This window comes from Synchiropus splendidus, chromosome 19, assembly GCF_027744825.2.
Source record: "Synchiropus splendidus isolate RoL2022-P1 chromosome 19, RoL_Sspl_1.0, whole genome shotgun sequence".
Taxonomy (NCBI): Eukaryota; Metazoa; Chordata; class Actinopteri; order Syngnathiformes; family Callionymidae; genus Synchiropus; species Synchiropus splendidus.
Genome location: NC_071352.1, coordinates 14,924,352 through 14,946,870, shown reverse-complemented (window position 1 = coordinate 14,946,870; position 22,519 = coordinate 14,924,352). Strand labels below are relative to the sequence as shown.

Genomic DNA, 22,519 nt, shown 5'->3' with positions numbered 1-22,519 from the left:
CAACTAAAAAGTAATTTGAGTTGGACGTGTGTCTGATTTTTTAAAATCTATTTTTAACGCAAGTCTTCAAGCATCTCAGAAGCCACTTCCTGTCCTGAAGATGACCTCTCCAGCCTCATCGCATCTGCCCCAACGCCTCCACCTAATGGGATACACTGGACAGCTTTCAGAGGACAGACAGTTGATTCTTCTTGACCAAGACAGGCCAGACCACGAAAATAGAAAATATTTTATTAGCAAAAAGATCAGTGGGATTTGGCCGTGGATGCGCACACGTCGGAGGCACTTAGATTTACAGAACCACAAACTGAAGCAACAACTTCTGCAGGATCATCAGCAACACGCTCTGATTAAACACACTGGAGAAACCTCAGGAGCCCGAAGACACGATAAAAGGTTGGGGTTACGAAAGCTGTAATTTTCTTCCGCGGTGCATACACGCAGGTACGCACACACACAAAGCACAGTGGTGAAAGGCCTGCGTGTGTTCCTGGAGCTGCTCATCGGGGCGCGAGGTCACCGCGAAGAGCTGCGCTCCTTGCTGACGCAGTCGTCCGGCCCGCGGGTGTCTCCGTTAGCCGACATGCTGCAGGTACGTCTCTTCTTCCTTCTGTGGCTCATGGTGTCGGCCTCCGAGCTGGACTCCTCCTGCAGGTCACAGGTGTTAGATTGAAAGAGAGCGGTGGCCGTCTGTGTGAGTGCACCTACATCCGAGTCAGAGTCAGATGAGCTGGAGGAAGACGATGATGAAGAGTCACTTGAACTGTCAGACGCAATCCCGGTTGACTCCTGCAGGTCCACTTTGTCAGCCAGGGCTGCCAGGTCCGGACGTTCCTGCTTCAGGACCCTGCAACACAAAACGCCAGACTCACAACTAAAAATATTCTGACCCAACTTGCTCATGCTGAGTCAGGTCCTTACCGGTACCACTTCCGAGACAGTTTGGGTCGACCGCGGACAGTCTTGTGCCACACGATGGGAAAGTTGGTGGTGCTGGCAAAGTTTTGCGTGACGGCGATGGTTGTGTCCAGGTTCAGCACTACGTGCCACCATCCACCTGCACAAGGAAACAGTGAGAGGCGCCCCCTGCTGGAGCCCATCATTATGACTGAGGTGCTGATGATGATGATGAAGATGACAGATAAAACCAGTGTCCAGAGCCCAAGTAGAGCATTCAAGTACCGTAGGTTCTGGAGTCTAAGGTTCTAAAAACAGAATCTGAAACTTTAATCCAGATTAATCAGCCCAGCCGGCGTAATCAGGGACAGCCCTCCTTTTCTTAGAGACACAGGTGAGGTCAGTGCCGCCATGGCAACATGTCACCATAAACAACCCCTGGTTTCGGCCATTTCTGACCTATCTGGCCTCATGGTGTTCAAAATGAGAGCTGCTTTTCCCTGCCAAGGTTTGTGCCTCGTGGGTTGCCATGGCTACCGGGATACTGCAGCGACTGACCTGGAACAAACACGGTCTCTCCAGGCTTCTGCAGGATCTCAAGTGGTCTGAACTCAGGGGGCCAGCCAGTTTGCTGGGTCCGAGGATAGACCACGTTGAACCAGGTGATGGCCTCGTCTTGCTGGTTCCCTCCGTCCTCACGGGTGACTTTGATCAGCTCTCGCGGGGTGTTGGTGGGGAACAGGCACCACCTCTTGTGACCCTGGACCAGAGCGTTCCAAGCACTGGTGCCAAGTGGGTCGATGTGAATGCCAGTTCCTGACCGAGGAGGACCCATAACAAACCACCTGAGAAGAAGAACGATCCGTCAACAAAGAGGTCGCTCAAACGCTCCCAAAACTGAATCATTTGTTTCCATTGATCCCATTTCAATATCTCATCTATAGCTTTTCAAGTTACTGTAATTTCGATGCTACTTTTCTCACGGTCTGAGCCCTGTGGCTTGTAGACCGGTGCGGCTTATGTATGAACAAGATCTATTTTCTTTCTTAAATTTAGTGGGTGAGGCTAATATTCTGGTGCACTTTATAGTCCAGAAATTATGGTCATTTGAACACAAGCATACACAAACGCTGTTGTAAACATAACCTACCCTGCGGAGATAACTACAGCAGAAACACCAGAAAGCATAAGACTATGTCCACAAGCTTGCTGTCGTAAGTAGCGGTCATGACTGGGCTATCATCAAGGGTCAAAGGTCACACCTGTAAGGAGGTCGTCGCTTCTCTCCGGCAAACTGAAACAGGTCGTCCGTAAAGAATACTGGCACTTGGTAGTCCTCCAGCAACTTGCGGCGCTTGGCGTGCTCACCATAGCTGCTGTCAAAGATGTAGAGCGGGCTGTCGTCGCGGGTGGTCTCCAGGTACTCCACGTAGTACTTCATCTTCATTTTCACAGAGTAACCGTCATTGTCTTCGCCGCACTTGAACTTCTGGTTGCGGTACTTTCGCTTGAGACGTTCCAGAGTCCACTTGTCACGGGCAGGCCACGACTCCTGGCAGCCAAGCAGAACCACAGGCTTGTAGGGCCGCTCAAAGCGCCGAATGAACTCGTCTGGACTCATCTTGAGGGCGTCGACTCGCTCCACATTGTCCTGGAAAACACATTCAGCATTATGTCCAGAAGAAAACACATCCACGACCACATTCAAGACCAACCATCATACTAGAGTGAATTTGACTTTCAGTGTTCAACTGATACTCGGAACACAAGTTGGTGCGTTCTCACGTTGATTTCATAATATTAAGAAAATATTTCGCTTGTCAAATCTCTGGAACTCTTTTGTCCAGCAGACGTGTTTTTGAATGGATGCTATGACAATGAAGGTGTCTTGGTTCACTTTTATACATGCAATTATATCCGTGACACCTCTCGGTACATGCACGCTAGAATGAAGCGTTTATCTTCAAAACAGCACAAAAGAGAATGATAATAACAGCCACCGTGGAATAAACAGGAAGCCATTGGTGGACTGTCTACGTGACGAACCGCACTCACAGCAGGTCGCAGCTAATAGTTAGCTTCAGGAAGCTACATGGCCCGGTACCTTGACGGTGTGGTGCGACAGGTCGAATGCCTCATGGTATCCGTGTTTCGTCCAGTCTAATGTGTCCTTTAACTCGGGTCTGGCGCTCCGTTTAGCTTCTTTGATTCTCTTCTTGCTCTTGTGGTTCATCCCTCGCTCAGGCCGTCAGTGCTGTGAGCGTTCCCCGCTGCTGATTCGAGCTAACACCGGCGCTGCTAGCCGGCTAGCTGCGCTGCTCAGAGAAGCTCGGTGGTGCGGGACCAGCGAGAAACACTCGAAGACACAGTCCGGTTATGTAAAGACACGACGGTGACGGTTCATACGCACGTTTAATTTGACAGCGTTTGTTCATGAGCCGACCAGGACCGACGCACACTGTGACACAAGAAGCACACAATTATTTTGCAACTGGTGACGTCACCAACCTCCAGTTGAACTGAAGTGTGATTGGTCCGAAGCCGTTTGTCTATTGGCTGAGAAGCTGCACGGGGGTTCCCGCCTGTACTTTTAAGTGATTTCATTGGCTGTTTGTATTCCGCTTTTGATTTGAAGCGGAAGTAGCACGGAGGAGATCGGTGTTGTTGAACCCATTCACATTGCTGACATTTGGTCCAGTTTTATGTAAATGCGAACGATGACCTGCAACTGCTGGGCAACTCAGGAGCACCATGGACAGAAACGTCGCCTACAAAGTGTTTACGTTTGAGGAATACGGGAGTCAGGAGAGGCTCTCTGTCACCATCCCAGAGGTGTCTGTGTGCTGAATGATATTTCAGTGATACTATCAACCATGGACGTCTTTAAATGATGTAGAGGGTGCTACTTCTATCCCAAACCTTAATTACAGTTTACATTTTCATTTCAGGTTCTAGATCCAAGGTTTGGGATGTATGTGTGGCCGTGTGCTGTGGTTCTAGCTCAGTACATCTGGACCCACAGGCAAGATCTCATGGACTGTACAGTTCTGGAGGTATTTGGTGCTGCTGTGATCATTCATGATACACAGCCTTGGTGTATTGACCATGTGATTTTGTTCAGCTTGGTGCTGGTGTTGCGCTCCCAGGTTTGGTGGCTGCCCGCTGTGGCTCTCGTGTGATTCTGTCAGACAACTCCAACTCCCCAGATTGTCTGAAGAACTGCCTTAACAGTTGTGTTGCCAATGGTTTAGAGGAAGTGGTCACAGTAGGTCTCACATGGGGCGAAGTGTCACCTGATCTGCTTCAGCTGCCTCCTGTGGACCTAGTCTTGGGATCCGATGTGTTCTATGAGCCAGAAGGTAACACGTATTTAAATGTCAACAGAAACATCCCCTTAAGTTAAAATGCGTCACACACTCTCTCATATGTAACAGACTTCGAGGATGTCCTGCTGACAGTGGCCTTCCTTCTGAGGAAGAACCCCTCAGCCCAGTTCTGGACCACCTTCCAGGAAAGAAGGTACATTCAAAATACCCACTGTCCTTGTTGTTTTGTGGGAGGGATTTGCAAATCTGAAGATTGATTTACTGATTGATCTGTTTCTGTTTCTCAGTGCTGACTGGAGTCTGGAGACGCTGCTTCACCGCTGGAACCTCCAGTGTTTTAATGTCCCACTTGAGACTTTCCATGCAGACTCCAGTGAATTGGCAGGCAGCCAACTCCCAGGACGGCACAATATACAGATGATGATTATCAAACCTATGACCTCATGATCCGCGTGCACACGATTCATACTGAGTATCCGAAACAATATTTTTAATGACAAAAAATTCGAATAATTCAATAATATTCCTGTGTGATATGACAACCAGACTACAGCAGTCACAAGTCATCATTGATCAAAGAGATTAATAACAGCTGATTCTACCTTTCAAAGCCTTGTTTGTTTTCCTGTTAAGACGAGCTATGTAAATATTGTTGGTATTATATTAAGCGGCTAATAAAACAACGTGGAATTCACCGGTTTTGTCTTGACTGAATGCTCACATTCTTCATCAATATTAACTCAAAATACCGGCGGGTCTGAAGCCAGTCAACAGAGGGCGGTGTCGAGATCTAGATCAGAGAAGAAGAACTCTTCTACCCACAATCCCCCGCTCGCTTCCGCTCGCTCATACCAGCCCTAAGATGGCGGACCGGCGGCGAAGGAGGAGGCGCGCGTCTCAGGACAGCGAGGACGATGATGAATCCGGCTCCGGGTCGGACGTAGTAAGGTCTGGATCTCCGACTAACAAGAACCGCGTCAAGGAGCCCGAACCTGCGGAGGTCGCGGTGGGCCGACTGGAGGAGAAGAACGACGTGGAGTCGGAGTGTGTGAGTAGCTAGTCGCGGAAGCTAACAGCCCCGAGCTGCTGCTCGAACCCTGTGTCCGATTAACGAAGCACTTTAATGACACACCAGCCCCGATGCGTTCGTGACCGAACTGTTCCGTTTCATCTAGCTTTGGTATCACAACAGCTCGGAGCACGGACACGTTGTCGAACTCCATCATCACAGTGATGTGGAGTGATCCAGTGATGGCAACTCTCTTTGGCAGACGCTAGTCTGACCTATAAACCCATTAAAGCCCGGTTCTGAGGGACTAACGGCGGGTTGCCTTTAAGAAATCCATCCTTGTCGCCGCTGATGGCATGTCAAATGTTTTATTTGCCAACCCAACATTCCATCTGATCACATGCTGATTCATCAACTGTCTGACTCTAGCAGACTGAACGAACCGAGCTGTCGGGAGAACCAGTTCCACACTCGGCACTGTTACCTTGCTGCGCGCTGCTTATGATGGGCCAGAGCCACAGACTCCATCCCACTTGTCTCCCCATCTTTAGCCTGCGTTTTCTTCCCACACCTGTGGGGGCGCTCAACCTATTATATCACGTTTGATTCACTGCTGCGTGCAGAATCAAGGTGTATACTGTGTATATATACATTAGATATCTAATTAGTGTCTTTAATCTCAAAACAAAAGCCTAGTCTGCCCAGGGGATTTAGTCTTTGAGTCCAAAAAAGTTGAAATGTCTGCTCTCTGTTGTGCAGGAGAGCGAAGATGGAGCAGGTGAAGGTGAGCATCCGAGCATCAGCACCTCCTGGTCGTCTGGTCGGTGGTGAAGTCATGTTTCTGTCTCTTTGTCTTCAGCTGTCCTCACGGACTACGACAGCGCAGACCAGGAAGAGGCCGGCTCCCACTCTGAGGTAACCATGAGGTCGAGCGAGGCTGAGCCCCGAATGTTTGGTTTACTGTTTTCTTGTCTCCACAGGGATTAGAGGAGGAGGAAGAAGAGCAGTTCAGTGACGAAGACCCAGCAGCTGCCTGTGACACCAAGCACACAGCTGATGAAAACGATGAGGAGGAGGAGGAGGAAGAAGAAGAGGAAGAGGAGGAGGAGCAGCAGCAGCAGCAGCAGCAGGAGGAGGAGGAGGAGGAGGCGGCGGATGAGGAGGGAGGAAGGAACAAGGAGGAGAGGAAAGCAACAGAGAAAGCCAACTTGGCTGGAGAGAGACAGAGTGGGGATGGACAGGTGTGTGATGGATGAAGTAGGATTTTAGCTTGCAATAACACAATTAGCTACTTTAGAATATGATTGAATAATTTTTATTTTCGGTATTCGTGACAACGCGACGTTCTTTTTTTGTCTGAGGACGTCGCTACAGTAGCCGGTGACATGTCGCCACCGCGTGGTGTGCTGGTGCACTACATCTCCTGAGAGGGAGCTTAGATCAGGTCGCCTTTATTCTTCCCACTTGTCTCAGCAGCAAGTATGAAAGAGATCAAAGACAAACACGACCTTAAAGTTGTAGCTTAAGAAAGTGTTTACATAAAGCAGCCACGTATTACTCAAATAAATTAGTAAATAACCACATTTTCTATTGAAAATAGTGGAAAAATAATAGTAAAAGAAAAAAGTGCAGGGACAATCAACAGTGAGTCCGGTCCAAGATAGAAATGTTGAAATTTGTGAGCGATGCATTAAATATAAAACATAACAGCAGGGGGCGCTGTTGTAATGGTGTCAGCCTAATAAAGAAGTTTGACGGTTGCTTCCACAGGAATCCACCGATGACCCCGAGACGAAGAGTGGAGGGAAGCAGGGACAGAAGCTGGATGACGACGAGGATCGCAAGAACCCAGCCTACATACCCAGGAAAGGCCTGTTCTTTGAGCACGACGTCCGAGGCCACGCCCACGAGGAGGAGAGGTACCAGCCCGGGTCTTTAACTCGGCTATTTGTACAAAACTGAATTTGTGTCTTTTCAGACCGAAGGGCCGGAACCGTAAGTTGTGGAAGGATGAGGGTCGGTGGGAACACGACAAGTTCAGAGAGGAGGAGCAGGCGCCCAAGAGCCGAGAGGAACTCATCGCCATATACGGTTACGACATCCGCAACGGCGGGGGGTCTGGGGAGCGAGCCATCCGGCAGCGGCGGTCGCGGTGAGATCCCTGGTTCAGACTTGTGAGAGAGCGCGGTAATGACGCTGGTGTCCCCGCAGGCAGCCATCGTCTCCTGGCAGAGAGAAGCGCTGGAGGGACGGGGCAGAGCGTCCGGCTCGCTCGTGGCAGAGCAGCCGCACCGGCTTCCCGCCTTCTCTCTCGCTCTCATCTGCTCAGCGGAGCAACCCCAGGCAGGCCCCCCCCCGCGGCAGACCAGCCCATCACAGCCAGTTTCGGAACACTGAGTCGAACCCGCAGGCGGTCCAGCCCCATGATCAGACGGGGCCCAAAGTGTCCCCAGAGCGGGCTGGAGAGCGACCCAGCAGAGGTGGGCGTGGAAGAGCCACGACTTCCGTGCCATTGGAGGCGGTTGCGGTCGGCCGGAGCAAGGCTGAGCGAGACGTTCTGGTCCCTGCTGCGGCCCCTGTGTCCCCTCCGCCTGGATTCCAGTCTCAGGAGCCGCGAGGGCTGAGAGACCGCTCTCAGGTATTAGCTGCCCCCCTCACCTGCATGGAGCCTCAGCCCTCATCCGCCGCCAGCCGGGACGATTCGCCCCCCACTGAGCGGCCAGTGGAGCGGAAGTCGTACTCCTTGGCCCGTAGAACTCGTTCCCGGCCCGCGGACCTGGGCAGCAAGCAGGCATCTGTGGACGAGACGGCCGCGGCTGGGACTCCCCCCGGGGAAGGAGGAGGAGGAGGTGGAGGAGGGAAGGGCTGGTCTGGGGGTGTGGACGGGCCCAGCCCGACTGCCGCTGCAGCGCCTGGTGGACTAGACGGACTGGACCAGGATGTGGCTCAGCTTAGTCTTGTGGGACGACAGAACTGGAGCCAGAGTCCAACTTCCTACGTCCAGAATCCCATCTCCTACATCCGCTCTGAGGTGAAAGGTGAGCCTGACCATGGTCTAGACCTGGACTGGAGTCCTCAGTTAGAGTTGTACCTGAGACGGGACTCGTGGTCTCACGGGTACCAGGGCAGAAGGAGGGGGACTGACTTGTAGACGATGAGCGAGAGTTCCAGGGGTGATTCTCTCATGTGGGGACACGTCTCCATCTCTTGAAGACACTGACCACCTGTCTGTCATCAGGTCTCTCTAACACCCTGCACCTGCCCACCTCACCACCTCAGTTCTCCAACATGGAGGAGATGAGCGTGAGCTCCAACCGAGCCAAGCGCTACTCGTCACAGCGGCAGCGCCCGGTTCCTGACGCGGCGCCGCCCATGCACCTGGGCGTTATGGAAGGTCACTACTATGAACCCAGTAAGACGCATTTGTTTTGTGTTACATGTTTGTTGCTTGTGTATTTGCCATGACTCCTCCACCAACAGAGGGCAGTCTGAGTTGAGGTCTGTGTAGTTGGTTTTTTTGACTCCTGTGGTTCTGTCTCAGTGTCGTACCAGGGGCCAATCTACACGCACGGTGAAGGCCCCGCCCCACTGCCTCCCCAGGGCATGCTGGTCCAGCCGGAGATGCACATCGCTCACCCGGGTCAGTCTCTACTTCCATTGTTTACCGTTTACTTTGCTGCTAACACCTGTCTGACTGAAGCCACACCCCATGTTTCAGGTCTCCACCCCCACCAATCAGGAGGCCCCATCGCTAACCCCGCCCTCTATGGCGGCCCCCCAGTGTCTCTGTCTCCTGGACAGCCTCAGCAGCTGTTGCCACCGCCTCCGTTCTATCCTCCACCCGGAGTCATGACGTTCCCATATCCGGCAATGTACCCAAGTCCACAGGTTCGATGCCTCACGTTGCTGCTCTGCACAGCTCTCTATTGTTGCCAGCATGTCTAACCTGCCCTCCACCCCTCACTAGGGTCAGGCCCAGGTGACGTATGGTGGCGTGACCTACTACGACACGGCGCAGCAGCAGGCCCAGCCCAAACCCTCACCACCCCGACGCACATCACAGCCTGTCTCCATCAAGCCCCCCCCTCCAGAAGTTCCCTTTGCCTCAGAGTGACGCCCCTCTACGACCACCTGACTCAGCTGCTCGCTCTGACTCTCACTACAGGTAAGAATAAGGTGGGTTAGCTGGTGCAGCATGTTGTGATGGAGTCTACATGGCGGTGTCTCGGTTTGCAGGGGCAGAGGTGGATCGGCCGGAACAAACCACCTGCAGAGGGTGACTGACAGGTGTGCAGGCGGGGCGAGGTGACAGCCCCTCCCTCAACACTGAACTCTGGAGATTTTGTTTGTTTGTTTTTTTTTATACAAGTGACTTGGTTATATCATTTGGATGTTTATGATGTTGTTTTTGTTTGCTGCTGTCGTCAGAAAGTGGGAGAAATGACAAGTCGAAGTGAGAGTCAGCCTCCCACTAGCGCCGCCCTGCTGGACGAACGGTCCATGTCTGTTTTGTGTATCCATGGCGATTGCAGTTAAAATGGTTGGTTGTGATGTTTCCAGATGACAGGTCCGCTCCAGAGATTCCAGTAACCCAGTTGTCTGTTGTTGCCACCAGGGGGCGCTGTAGAGTTTTCCTTTATCATTCATAATTTAGGCTGCAGGTGAACCACCGCAGGTTAACAATGTACATAACACAGGTGTAAATAAAGTGACGACAAACGTTTTAGTTGATTTTCTGTACACATTTAATACGACTTTTTGTCGTCGTAACAAATGACTATTACTTTTGTTTGGTTGGGAAGAATAAAGTCAGCTGCTCGTGCTGAAACGTCACCTGCCTGATGTCTCATGCATTTCCACCATGACACCGACTGGGTGCTTCTCAGGTGACCTGAAGCTCTGGTGTTTTCCCTGCTCCACTCTGGTTCAGGAACCTCTCATTCTATGTCATGACGCTGGGGGAAGGGAGTTCCAGAACATGGAAGCATTACTAAACCATCGGAAACGCGACGTGACGTCATCATATCTGCGGTCACAGCGACCAAGATGGCGTCGTCTGTCGTCAGGGATTTTTGCTCTCGCATCAATTTTACAGCAAAGGGCGCGAGTGAGCATGCGCGCCGCCGGTCTATTCGGGAGCGCGCAACTGCAGCAGCTCGGAGGCGCTAAGGCGAGTGAGGAGGAGGAGGAGGGGGCGTGCTCTTCTACAGTCCAACAATTTAGCAGCGAGGGGGGGAGACTCTGCGGTATCTGCCTGGAAAACAGTGGACGGGGGAAAAAGACCACGACATGCGAACGCACCGTGCGCGGTGATCCTCCTCCAGGTGAGCGGCCGAGCAGGAGCCTCCTGTCCCGGACACGGAGCGTTGAACCGCCGCAGAGGACCGCAGACGGGAGGAGCAGCCGAACATCAGCTGCGGGCCGGAACCGAACCGGTGAGCGAGAGAGAGAGAGCGCCTCCTCACAGATGGGTTAAACCCGCTCTGCTGTCGCCGCGAACCGAGCCTCTGCCGAACCACACCACGGGGACTGTGATGTAGGAACCTGCTGACCCGGTTCTGATCCACCTCCGCATCATCATCGCCCCCGCACCCCCCACCACCCACCATGCCGGCGGGGATGAAGCCGCTGGAGAAGTTCCTGAAGAAGCAGACCACCGCGCTGACCCGGGCCGGGGGCTTCGTCGGCGGCGGGGTGGCGGACAAGACAAGCAGTGGAACCGGATCGTCCCGGAGGAGGGCCAGTCTGTCCCGGGTCGTCCCGTTCTTCAGGGAGACGTCGCCAGAAACCGGCCTCGCTCGAGAGGTATTCAGGTGAGGAGAGGGCCGCCGTCAACCTGCTCCGGCCCGGAGAATGTTCCGGACCTTTTCTTCCCAGCGGGAGGAAGAATTCGTGCAAACACTGCTGCCAAAATCTCTGCCGAGCAAAGTTCCCTCACGTGACAGTGAGGACCCGAAAATGTCTGAGGATTTATTTCATTTATTTATTCGTTGATTTGTTTTGCATAAGGACGTCTGAGTTTAGGAATGAGGCACTACGTAGTGCGTGGTGCTGCCCCCTGGCGGTGCACTCCAATCTTGGCCCTTGCTCTTGACCTGTGGTGTGACCCCCTAATGCACCCTCCTGATGACCCGTGCTGCCCCCTGGTGGCAGACATTGTTTCCTAACTGCTGCTTGGCACCATCTTTCTTTGAGTTATGTTGTGCTCACTCTGACTTCCCGCTCGTAGCCCCGACACTGAGGACCCCCCTTCCTGGCCCACGGCCACCGCTCTGGTCCCAGCAGTTCCCTGTGGCGGTTCCGGATCCGGAGATGTTCGTTCTCCGTCTCTGTCCAGCGACGAGCAGAGCTCCGAGGCCAGTCTGGTGATGGAGACGGGAGGGGGCGGGGGAGGGACGCAGATCCACGCCGACACCCCGGACAACTTGACCCTCCTCATGCTGGACAGCGTTGCTGGAAAACGTAACACCCAGTGCACAGGTGAGCCGGTCACATGACCAGAGAGAGGTTTGTCCTCGAGCTCTCCTCGCCCCCTCACTGCTCCTCTTCCTCCATGAAATCTCATCCTCCAGACTGTAATATTCTCAGTGTGTGTGTGTGTGTGTCACTGTAGTTACATAATCACGACGGTCGTTGTAAAATGCAGCCTGTGAATGTTGCGGCGCCTGTGTGTGTGTGTCAGAGCAGGTAAATCCTGACTGGTTACAATCCTGTGTAAAATCATCTTCCACTCAGATCAACTCCCAGACAACAAGGGCTCTGTCCATGACGTTACCATGGCGACGCCTCTGACCCAGACCATAATGACACCTCCCCAGTCCACACACACTTCTGCTATATATTATCAAGACAACAGCAAGTGTGTGACACACCTCAACGTGTGTGTGTGTTATTTGGTCCGTGACAACGTGTCCGGACTGGCTCGTCTGTCGTGGTTCTGGTTCTTCCGGGTTCTTGATGGAGGCCTGTGATTGGCGGGAGCAGCTGGTTCTGTCCAGACTCGCATTGTGAAGCAGAAACTGCCAACAGAACCGAGCGTGTGTGCGTGAGCGGAATTATTTTTTCAGACATGAGATGCAAAAGAAACACTGCCCACTCTTTTGCATCTCAGCCATTACTTATTCAAGTGTGTGTGTGTGTGTGTGTGTGTGTGTGGAGAGGCTCTCCAGCAGCTGTTCACATAGCAACCATCTCTCAACAGACATTAGAGACGGAGAGTGGGAGGAAGAGGAGAACGCTCTTCCTGTTTAGACCTGAACTCTCCTCTTACTTGCCACTGCTAGCTTAGCACCTGCACTGACACCATTATGGCTGCTGTGCCCATCTCCAGGATCTTTGTTTACACAGTGCTTTACGTTAACACCAGTTTGGATTCTTCCAGAGAGGTTCTCCGTCTCAGCACGGACGGCAATATTATGTCATTGGTACTGTGCAGCAAGCGGCGCAGACACATGCTCACCATGTTGCCATGGCGATGTGGTGGGATGACACGTGTCTCTTTTTCACATTGTTTTCACAGAAACTCTCTTGGACGACTTCATGTTGACTCACCCAATCTTCCTGACGGCCGAGAAGTTCCAGCAATTCCTCCTGCAACAGTATCCTCCTCCTGTCTCCTCCTGTCTTCTTGTGTTTCTTCCCGTCCTCCACTGTCTCCTCCTGTCTCCTTGTGTCCTCAACTGTCTCCTTATGTCTCCTAGTATCTGTCTCCCATTGTCTCTTAGTGTCCTCAAATGTCTCCTAGTATCTCCTCCTGTCCCCTTATGTCTCCTAGTGTCCTCAACTGTCTCCTCCGGTCCCCTTATGTCTCCTAGTGTCCTCAACTGTCTCCTCCTGTCTCCTAGTGTCCTCAACTGTCTCCTCCTGTCCCCTTATGTCTCCTCCTGTCTCCTCTCATCTCCTCCTGTCTCCTAGTATCTCCTCCCCCATGTCTCCTCTCAAAAGGCTTTTCTCCTTGACCGAGTATCAGGTTCTCTCTTCAGACAGGTGGGGAGGGCAGGGGGGGTGAGGGCGCTCTGGACGGCGTGGACAGGAAGAAGGCCGTTCTCAGCGTGACCTTCAAATACCTGGACACCTTCAGAGAGCTCCTGCAGGAGGAGCGAGAACGCAGCAACCACTTCCCCCAGGTGAGACACACACATGTGCAGGTCCTCAGCGTCTCAAATCTGAACCAGCGTCCTCACTGCACACCTGTGTGTCAGGAACTGTACCTGTGTGCGGTCCAGGACTTGAGTCGTTACCCTGAGCTGGTGGAGGACGTTCTCAAACTGCAGCGGTGGACTGAGATCTTACACTGCCCGTGAGACCAACACACACACACACACACACACACACACACACACACAGCTTCACAAGTTAGAACCTGGGTGGGCAGAACTTGTTGAGTGTGTACAGTCCGGAGTGTAGTGTTAAGCTCGAGGGTCAGTGGAGGTCAAGGGTCTCTGATCAGCCCGTGTGTGTGTTCCAGTTCTGAGGAGGAGAAGGAGAGCAGGAAGAAGCAGGTCCGTCCGCTCTTCAGACACTTCAGGCGCATCGACGCGTGTCTGCAGCCACGAGAGGCCTTCAGAGGCTCAGATGAGAGTACGGCACGGGACACACACAAGCACACGCACGTGGACACACACGCTGACTGTGCTCTGCTGTCCAGTCTTCTGCCGCGTCTACACCCCGGACCACTCCTACGTCACCATCCGGAGTCGTCTGTCGTGCCGGGTGGCTGAGATACTGGCCCTGGTCCGGGAGAAACTCCAGTACAGCGAAGACCAGCCTGTTCTGCCGGGTCACCTGGTCCTGGTGGCGGTCACGTCTGCTGGAGGTCAGTCTGGCCACTCAGGTCGCCCTCTGCTGGCCATGCTTGGTGTTGACTCTGTGTGTGCCCGTCAGACAAGTCGGTGTTCCGGCCCAGCGACGAGGCGGTCTTCACCACGCTGGGCGTCAACACGCACCTCTTTGCCTGCGAGCCATCCGAGCTGGATTCTCTGGTCAGCGTCGCGGTCTGTCTCCTTGTGAAGGAGGAGAGGGTGATGTCACTTCCTGTCTCTGCAGCTTCCTCTTCCCGAGGAGATCCACTGGTCCCCTGGAGACAGTAAACTGCATGACATGTCTGCAGAGGAAGTGTCCAACCAGTTGGTGGCGTTCGACTGGGAGCTGTTCAGCTGCGTGCACGAGGTGCAGTAACCTCCCTCTAGGTGTTGCCGTGGTGCATGTTTCTGTTGCTGGGTCTTGTTCATCACTATTCTTCCACAGGTGGAGTTCATCTGCTACGTGTTCCATGGGGAGCAGTCTCGCTGGCGCCCCCTGAACCTGGAGCTGGTACTGCAGCGCTGCAGCGAGGTCCAGCACTGGGTCGCCACGGAGATCCTGCAGTGCCACTCGCTGCCCAAGAGGATCCAGCTGCTCCGCAAGTTCATCAAGATCGCCGCTCTGTGAGTGGACGGCGCTGACGCTTCCTGAGAGCCGGGTCAACATGCATTTGGGTTTCAGGTGCAAGCAGCAGCAGGACCTGCTGTCCTTCCTGGCCGTGGTTCTGGGTCTGGACAACCCTGCGGTCAACCGCCTGCGACTCACCTGGGAGGGTCTGCCTGGGAAGTTCAGGAAGCAGTTCCAGCAGTTTGAGAGCATCGCGGTGAGTTCTGGTTTGGTTCTGCTGCGGCATACTACGGCATACTACAATACTGACTGTTGACGCTTGGTTGTTGGCAAAAATCAGGATCCATCCAGGAACCATAAGTCCTACAGAGACCTGGTATCCAGCCTCAGACCCCCGCTGATCCCCTTCACCCCTCTGCTGCTCAAAGGTAACAGAACCAGAAGCTGACCTGGAACCCACCAGGTGGTGATGACAGTGATGATGGTAGTGACAAAGACGATTATGGGGATCAAAAGATGATGATGAAGATGATGGTGTTGGTGTGTCAGAAGATGAGGGCACTGATGATGTTGATGATGAAGATGATGGTGTTGGTGTGTCAGAAGATGAGGGCACTGATGATGTTGATGATGAAGATGATGGTGTTGGTGTGTCAGAAGATGAGGGCACTGATGATGATGATGTGGGGAGGTTGATGAAGATGATCTTGCTCGTCTTCACAGACTTGACGTTTCTCCATGAGAGCTGTAAATCCTTTCACGGTGACCTTGTGAACTTTGAGAAGATGGTGAGTTCACTCACGCACGCACACACTTGCATTTCTATCCTTGTGGGGACATTGTGACGTTTGTCATTGCCATAGCCCTTTCCCCAGCTCCGCCCCCGAAACCAAACCATCTAAAACACATGGCTAACCTTCACCAGGACTCTGAACCAAACAGGAACCCAGTTAAAATGACCCATTTCATATTCTGAAATTTCCATCCTTAAATTTATGCTCAACCTCGTGGGGTCCAGTCAAACATGCCCACCAAGTCACACAGTCCCCACAAGGATATTGTTTTGTACCCAGAAAGTAGGATAAACCACCCCCATACACACACTCATACACTATTCCTCTTCAGCACAAAGTGGCAGAGATGGTCAGAACCGTCCGGCGGTACCGCAGTGGCCAGTTAGGTGAGTCAGCTGGCCTGAAGCAAGGCGTTGATTTGTCGTCCTCTGGTGGTCACATGTGACCCCATCTGCCCTCAGCCCTGGACCAGGACCAGGCCCCTTCTCCGGCCCTGCAGACCAAAGCCTACGTCCGGCAGCTGCAGGTCATTGACAACCAGAACCTGCTCTTCGACCTGTCCGTGAAACTGGAGCCCCGAGACACGTAGACCTCAGGACCAGAACCAGAACCTGCTCTTTCCTCCTCCATCCTCCTCTTCTCTATCCTCTCCTTCGTCCTCAACACCTTCCTCTTTCTTTTCAACTACAATATTTGTGATTGTTTTGTTTTGACGTGACAAACGCAGACAACTTTTCTTGACAAATATTAAGTTCTTTGACGTTGTGTTCTATTTCAGCTATCGTATAATTGCCGAACTTCTATGGCAACAATTGTCTGAATGCTAACCTTGCTATAGTAACGATGACGACGTGTGTGTGTTCAGACACTGATCTTCTTTATTTTTTTTTAATGGCCGACGTTTGTCTCGCGCGATGTTGCATTGTCGCTGTTGGACCTTAGCGCTCACAGTGCAGACAGGGACTCTGAACAGCCGGATGACTGACATCCATCCAGTTTCTGTATCGCAGAATCGTGGCTCACAAACATTCCACCGAGTTTGACGCTGTAGGACTCTCACCTGAAACTGTGGTAAACAGGAAATGACACGGCACTTTGGAGAACCTCAGGGCTCGAAGATGTTTACTTTCCTCTTCCTGTTTCACTTCAGCATTAGAACTGAGTCGCGTTTCACGCACAGAATGGCAAGCGTCGGCCTGAAACCTTTTCTTCTGGCTTTCCATTGTGTTTTTCCGAAGCTGCGGCATGTGATGTCGCAGCTTCCCCCTCAAGCAGCCACATCTGGTTTACTTTCATCTGCTGTGAAAACTCTGTTCACTTTTCTACACGAATACTTGGTTTGTTTTAAAAACTCAGGACAGTGAACTCGCAACGATCGACCGTTTTAAACGTAGGATTCTGGCTGCAGGCTGAAATTGTGTGTTTGGGGAAGCCATCGCAGAAAAGCATCGCTGAATAAATATATAATTTCATGACGGAGGCGAGAAAGATGTGAATTTTGCAAGTTTGTAAATAAAATACTATTTTATGTAAACGTGAATCAAACTGACGAAATATTCGTAATGAATTCATAAACGAAGACTTTAGTTTGTTCCTTCACTTTACACGTCGATGTTCTAAAAATATATTTAATTTTCGGTATTTCTTTTTGTAAAGAAGTGGATGTTTACATGTTTGCACTTCATCTCATGGTCGGAGTCGAGTGTTAGGAGGAGGCGGGCCTCGAAGTCGAGTGGGTGTGGCTGAGGAGGTGGAGCCTCTGACGTCTGTCACTTTGAAGCAATGTTTCAATTAGGTAGGAAAATAAATGTTTATAATTAAAATATCTAATTTTACAAAGAAGCTTTTTTAATTTTATGTGCAATTTTACAGGAAGTGTCGCACCTAACGATCACGCTACTGTGTGAACAAACAAAGTTGTAATTTTTGGAATAAAGCAATCAGTGTAAATGTTAAATTTAAGAAAATAAAGTTATTTTGCAAAAGGGGTGGATTTCTCATGCGCTGTTATTTGCTTAATTTGCACATGCTACGTTAGCATGTAGCATTCACACTTGAGTGTTTACTGTTGTCACATTAGCACCTAGCATTCATGCTGTTGCGTTAACTGCCACCACATTAGCACCTAGCATTCACACTCATGTGTTTACGTTCACCAGGTTAGCCCCTAGCTTCCACCTTGCTAGCATCTAGCTGAATTTACACGGCTATGTTGACTGTCACCACATTAGCATCTAGCTTTCACGCTGCTGTGTTGACCTGACGTCCTGCTGCGTTAGCATCCAGCATTCTGGTTGCTGGGTCAACTTCCACTACGTTAGCACCTAGCATATGCGCTGTCTTGCCTCCACATGTTTTGCATCTTTTGTCCCAGAACCAGAACCTCTTGGGAACGACAGGTTTCCAGACCTGATTTGGAGAAAGTTTATATATAGAGGCAACAAGATAATGTGTGCTCCTAAGTGCGTGTGTTGGTGTGTGTCCTTGAGGGGTCACTTTACACTTCACCTTGTGGCCACATGATTAACTGTGAATTTATATTCTATATTTAGAAAATAATCTTGAAACTTGCCATTCATCAAAATACAGTTTTACCTCTGTCAACTTCTGAAGCGTTAATCACATGACAAGCTTCTTCTTTCTGGAATAACATGACTTTTGTGTTCAAATAATTCATTTTCCAAAACAAAATTCAACATCAGAGTCACAGGTTTTAATAGTCTGAAAGACCTGTTTACAAAATAAAAGCATAATGAAGCTCGATTTCAAAATAATATTCACCAAAGGTTCAATGAGGTCAGAAGAAAAATTGCAACGAGTTGGAAAGGAAAAACACACACTCACTTGCACACACAGCAGCTGTCACCCACACTCTGCTGTCCAGCCCCCGCCCCTCACACCGCAGCTGTCACCCCCCGCCCAGACCCGCTGACTGTATAAAAACAGGACCCTCCTCTGGTTCGGCCCGGTTTCGCTCCATCCTTCCCTTGTCGTCCTCCACCTCTTGAACTCTCAAACTTCAGGTACTTTCTTCTTCTTCCTTTTTATTTCGACTTACTCTTTTTTTGGACTTTTCTCTTCTGAACAGAACAAAAGTACAGCAGAGATACTGCTGTATTACTACAGAAGTAACTGGAGTACCAGCAGCAGTACTGTAGATACCGAAATAGTTCTGCCGTAGTTTAGATTTATTACTAGCTGACATACTGTAGCACTTCAGCACCATTAATGCAGTAACCGCACCTTCAGGTTGCCATGTATGACAGTGACACAGATGAGCCAATCAGACGACAGCTGCAGGTCACGTGCTGCAGACGCTCCTGTCTCTCAAGAGAGTTTCAGGCTTAAAACTTCACGCAAAGAGCGAAGCTTATAACCTTTTATTTGACGAGGTTGTGTCGCCCTCTGCTGCCTTATTTCTGTCACCGTCTTTTCTCACTTTTGTGTTGCTCCCTAATTTTACAGTTGTGTCGGCCTCTAATGTCGCGATTTTGGCGCCCCCTAACGACTGTTTCGTTCACAGCCGCAGACATGGAGAGAACTTTCATCGCAGTGAAGCCCGACGGCGTGCAGCGCGGCCTCTGTGGCGAGATCATCAAGCGCTTCGAGCAGAGAGGCTTCCGACTGGTGGCCGCCAAGTTCATGCAGGTAACCACAGCAACACGGTCAGCTGACCCGCAGGTTTCACTCAACCAGATCTGGTTCTGGTCCAGGCCTCTGAGGACCACATGAAGAACCACTACCTGGACCTGAAAGACATGCCTTTCTACGCCGGACTCTGCAAGTACATGTCTGCAGGGCCCATCCTCGCCATGGTGAGGAAACCTCCGGACCGCAGGTCGAGTCAGGTGACTTCGGGCTGACAGCTGTGTGTGATGTCACAGGTGTGGGAGGGGCAGAGTATCGTCAAGCTGGCCAGGATGATGCTGGGGGAGACGAACCCGGCCGACTCCAAACCTGGAAGCATCCGTGGTGACCTGTGCATCAACATCGGCAGGTGAGGCCGGGACGTGCCTCCTCACCCAGGACCCCGCCAACCGTCTGTCTGCTTCCCTGCAGGAACATCATCCACGGCAGCGACACCCTGGAGAACGCCAAGAGAGAGATCGACCTGTGGTTCAAGGCTGAGGAGTTTGTGTCCTACACGTCCTGCGCCCAGGCCTGGCTCTACGAGTGAGAGGCCCAACTGGACCCACCCGCCACATCTCTCCCTGAAAATAAACCACTGAACTCAAAGTGTCGTAGCGTGTCAAACTGACAGCATGTGTTCGGCCAAGTGTGGTGAAATATGTAAACCAGACACCGCCTTCGCCACAGTTGAGAAGTTGGCGAGGTGACAGGGAGAGGAGGTGTGTCGGGCGGTTCCAGCACCATGTTGGACCCAAGAGTGCATCAGAGTCAGCGATGGATGGAAGGAAGGAACTGCTTTCAGCTGCTGGACACAAATTCAGGTCGGAGGTCAGATCATGGGGTGCTGAGCCTCAGCAGCGTCGGAGGAACAGCGCCCCCTTGCGGAGGAAAAGGCCAACCCAAATTTAGAAGGTTGAAAATGAGGTGCAACACAATGTTCACTGCTGCAGCACAAGCTCCAGACCCCTCCATAAGTTCCTTATAAACATGCAGACCTCCGGTGACCTTTGCATGGAAGGACTTTGAGATGAATCCAAGAAACCTTTCTCCATCAAAGCCGCAGTTTCTCCTATGTTAAATAAGATTTTCAGGGGCGTGGCCACACCCACTCCACCTCGCTGTTCTCATTTCCAACAACATGTGTTCGTGGTTTGGCAGAGACAGGAGCAACTGTTTTTCTACAGTCTGTGAAGTTTTTATAGTTTCAGATGAATTATGACTTCCACCGTACTCACACAGGGTAGGTCAGGACACACCTGGGTTAGGCTCCGCCTCCTCCAGCCTGATGTAACTCTCTGGACAGATTCATGAGGTGGGAGCGGCGGAGCCCTCGGGCAGCTGCCGATCACAAGGAATGCCTAGCGTGACACAAACACAAACAATTCCTTACACACACACAAACTTTTCCCACCGAGTTGGGGTCAACACATCCATGCCTCTTGGGACACATCCCTGTGGTTTTTGCTGGACCATGTGGGTTCTGAGTCTGGTCTCAGCACCACAGAACCGGAGCCTGTCACCAGAGCACCACTGAAATCAAAGCCTATCTCATCTCTGAAAGTGTTGAGAGACCTTTACAAATGGATAGAAGGAGACGCAGAATACATCTACCGCAGATCCGACCGTTCAAGATTAAGCCGCCGAGCCCCATTGCGTCATCATCTCCCGGTTTACATACATAGTAGCAGTTCACCTCCGTGACGATGGGTGGCACCCAAAGCTCTTCACTCCGTCCAGTTCTGCTGTCAGTAGAAGAAGAGCAGGCACAGTCGACAGGTAGAGCAGAGCAGCGTCAGACTGTTATGTTGTTCACAGCGATCGTGCTGACTGATCAACTAGTTTAACCTAAGCGCCAGAATCAGCGCTTCAGAGCCATGGTTGGCCGCCGCGCCCGCCATCATTTCAACAGGCTTCCTCTGGCACATTAAACTCGCATGTTTCTGAATAAAATTAAATACTCTAGAGACTCTGTTGTCTTTGTATAGGAAGGATGATAAATGTCAGGTAACTGAAGTACAGAGTCACGCTTTTACCGGAGTGAGCCTGTACTCACTTAGCAACAATGCTAACAGTTGCTAAAAGTGTGGTAATGTCTCTCAAAACCAAAAAAACATGTCTTTTTTTATCTTGTGGGAACGATCGAAACAACGAAATTTGCACATCTACAGATCATTGTCGATTATCGATCATCTGTTCCAAAACACGGCTGATATCAGGTGAGTCATGTGTTTAGACATTGGCTAAGACCGAGTTTGTTTACTTCCTCTGTGGAGCTGAAGCTTGCACACCCACACAGCACCCAGTCCGTCATCGTCCAGCTACTCGGCTCCATACTGTATTAGCTTAGTCCAGGTCATGTAGAGACATTCCAGTTTGCTCTCCAGTGGTCGGACTAAGCCGTTTACGTGCATTTTAAAACTTGGAGCTTAGACAGCAATAATTCGGTTCAAGTGCAAAGTGACGTCACATTGCGTTGGATTTACTCCAGAAGTGAGGGAGACACAGACCTGAGCCAACGTTCATGGTCGATCTTTGACGTTTTCACTGACACCAAGAACAACGGCTGCCGTCATGCATCCTCCTGTTCAATCAGCAGTGCCTGTGGGCGGGCACAGATGAGGCGTACCAAAACAACGGTCCAGGTGGGTTATTTCAGACCCGTCCTGGACTGGATCCCAGACCAAGCTCCGCGGATCATCACTGGCCCTCATCTACCCTGGGCTGCTCTTTCATTTCACCTGAATTCAACTAACCTAGTTCAGAGACTCACCTAGATCTTGGCAAGGGAGACCTGCTGACCTAGGACTTGGCTGTGACGCAGCAGCAGGTGCCGGCCCCGCCCTGCTGGAGCATGAATAACGGGAAACAAACAAGTGAAAGGTTAATTGTAGATGAGAACAAGCCCGCAGCAACATTCCTCCGCCGCGCCCACGACACCAACGCTCTGATCTTAATCGCGTAATTATTTTCTGACATGGCTGAAAAGCAGTTCTCACCACTGCCACCAACGCTTACACAGAGCACTTAATCCCCCATCACAGCGTGACACGGCAGCCGAAGCCATTAGCAAACTTCGCTGCGGCGCTACCACGAGTCTTGTCAGAGGTCGAAACTGTCAACATTTGCTTATCGGAGCAAACAGGAAGTCACCAAGGGCAATGAGTCACCATTTCGTCGAGGGGGTCCGGGTCTTGGGCGGTCCTTGACCTGCATGGTCCTGGTCCGTGCAGCTCAGTCGGTGTCACTCAATGCGCCAGGAGTCTTTGCCGTGATCCAACTCAACCTGTGTGGCAGCCAGGAACCTTACATTCTCTCAAATGTCAGTCCCGTCCAAACTCGCCCTACAGCTCTTTGATCTTTTATTCCTCGCCCTGGCAGCGACACGCCTGCTTCACCCTCGCCCGCGGGGACAAGGCATGCAGGTAAGCCCCCAACAATCCCATGATATAAAAGAGGGCCGGCGCTCATCTCTTTCACTTCTCGTCTCCGAACCA

General features: G+C 51.5%; 5 protein-coding genes across 7 annotated transcripts; 4 read left to right on the top strand and 1 right to left on the bottom strand.

Moving 5' to 3' along the window:
• Positions 1 to 239: 239 nt before the first annotated feature.
• Positions 240 to 5,824, bottom strand: jmjd6 (jumonji domain containing 6, arginine demethylase and lysine hydroxylase). Of its 3 annotated transcripts, none has more exons than XM_053851615.1 (6): positions 5,717 to 5,824; positions 2,160 to 2,548; positions 1,456 to 1,742; positions 922 to 1,057; positions 709 to 847; positions 240 to 648 (listed from the first exon to the last, which is right to left on the bottom strand). In XM_053851615.1, the coding sequence occupies exons 2-6, from the start codon at positions 2,516 to 2,518 to the stop codon at positions 517 to 519; spliced, it is 1,053 nt and encodes a 350-aa protein (XP_053707590.1). In that variant the 5' UTR covers positions 2,519 to 2,548; positions 5,717 to 5,824; the 3' UTR covers positions 240 to 516. The 3 variants fall into 3 exon arrangements, with proteins under 3 accessions (XP_053707590.1, XP_053707589.1, XP_053707588.1); XM_053851614.1 differs by lacking the exon at positions 5,717 to 5,824 and adding an exon at positions 3,308 to 3,406; XM_053851613.1 differs by lacking the exon at positions 5,717 to 5,824 and adding an exon at positions 3,002 to 3,393.
• Positions 3,537 to 4,904, top strand: mettl23 (methyltransferase like 23). Its single transcript, XM_053851639.1, has 5 exons — positions 3,537 to 3,729; positions 3,846 to 3,950; positions 4,019 to 4,256; positions 4,332 to 4,416; positions 4,511 to 4,904. Exons 1-5 carry the CDS (start codon positions 3,649 to 3,651, stop codon positions 4,668 to 4,670), a joined length of 669 nt encoding a protein of 222 aa, XP_053707614.1. The 5' UTR covers positions 3,537 to 3,648; the 3' UTR covers positions 4,671 to 4,904.
• On the top strand, positions 5,080 to 10,065 carry casc3 (casc3 exon junction complex subunit). The gene is made up of 12 exons (XM_053851578.1): positions 5,080 to 5,271; positions 5,992 to 6,016; positions 6,092 to 6,147; positions 6,213 to 6,473; positions 7,003 to 7,151; positions 7,211 to 7,384; positions 7,444 to 8,270; positions 8,471 to 8,644; positions 8,774 to 8,872; positions 8,951 to 9,120; positions 9,200 to 9,397; positions 9,469 to 10,065. Exons 1-11 carry the CDS (start codon positions 5,086 to 5,088, stop codon positions 9,344 to 9,346), a joined length of 2,268 nt encoding a protein of 755 aa, XP_053707553.1. The 5' UTR covers positions 5,080 to 5,085; the 3' UTR covers positions 9,347 to 9,397; positions 9,469 to 10,065.
• Positions 10,066 to 10,428: 363 nt separating this feature from the next.
• Positions 10,429 to 17,377, top strand: rapgefl1 (Rap guanine nucleotide exchange factor (GEF)-like 1). The gene is made up of 15 exons (XM_053851583.1): positions 10,429 to 11,045; positions 11,462 to 11,712; positions 12,752 to 12,830; positions 13,202 to 13,358; positions 13,434 to 13,531; positions 13,700 to 13,812; positions 13,880 to 14,047; positions 14,116 to 14,213; positions 14,278 to 14,400; positions 14,479 to 14,657; positions 14,716 to 14,857; positions 14,942 to 15,029; positions 15,325 to 15,389; positions 15,727 to 15,781; positions 15,857 to 17,377. Exons 1-15 carry the CDS (start codon positions 10,840 to 10,842, stop codon positions 15,982 to 15,984), a joined length of 1,950 nt encoding a protein of 649 aa, XP_053707558.1. The 5' UTR covers positions 10,429 to 10,839; the 3' UTR covers positions 15,985 to 17,377.
• A 974-nt stretch (positions 17,378 to 18,351) lies between these two features.
• On the top strand, positions 18,352 to 19,631 carry LOC128750966 (nucleoside diphosphate kinase A-like). Its single transcript, XM_053851647.1, has 5 exons — positions 18,352 to 18,418; positions 18,919 to 19,043; positions 19,109 to 19,210; positions 19,280 to 19,392; positions 19,455 to 19,631. Exons 2-5 carry the CDS (start codon positions 18,927 to 18,929, stop codon positions 19,570 to 19,572), a joined length of 450 nt encoding a protein of 149 aa, XP_053707622.1. The 5' UTR covers positions 18,352 to 18,418; positions 18,919 to 18,926; the 3' UTR covers positions 19,573 to 19,631.
• The last annotated feature ends 2,888 nt before the right edge of the window (positions 19,632 to 22,519 follow it).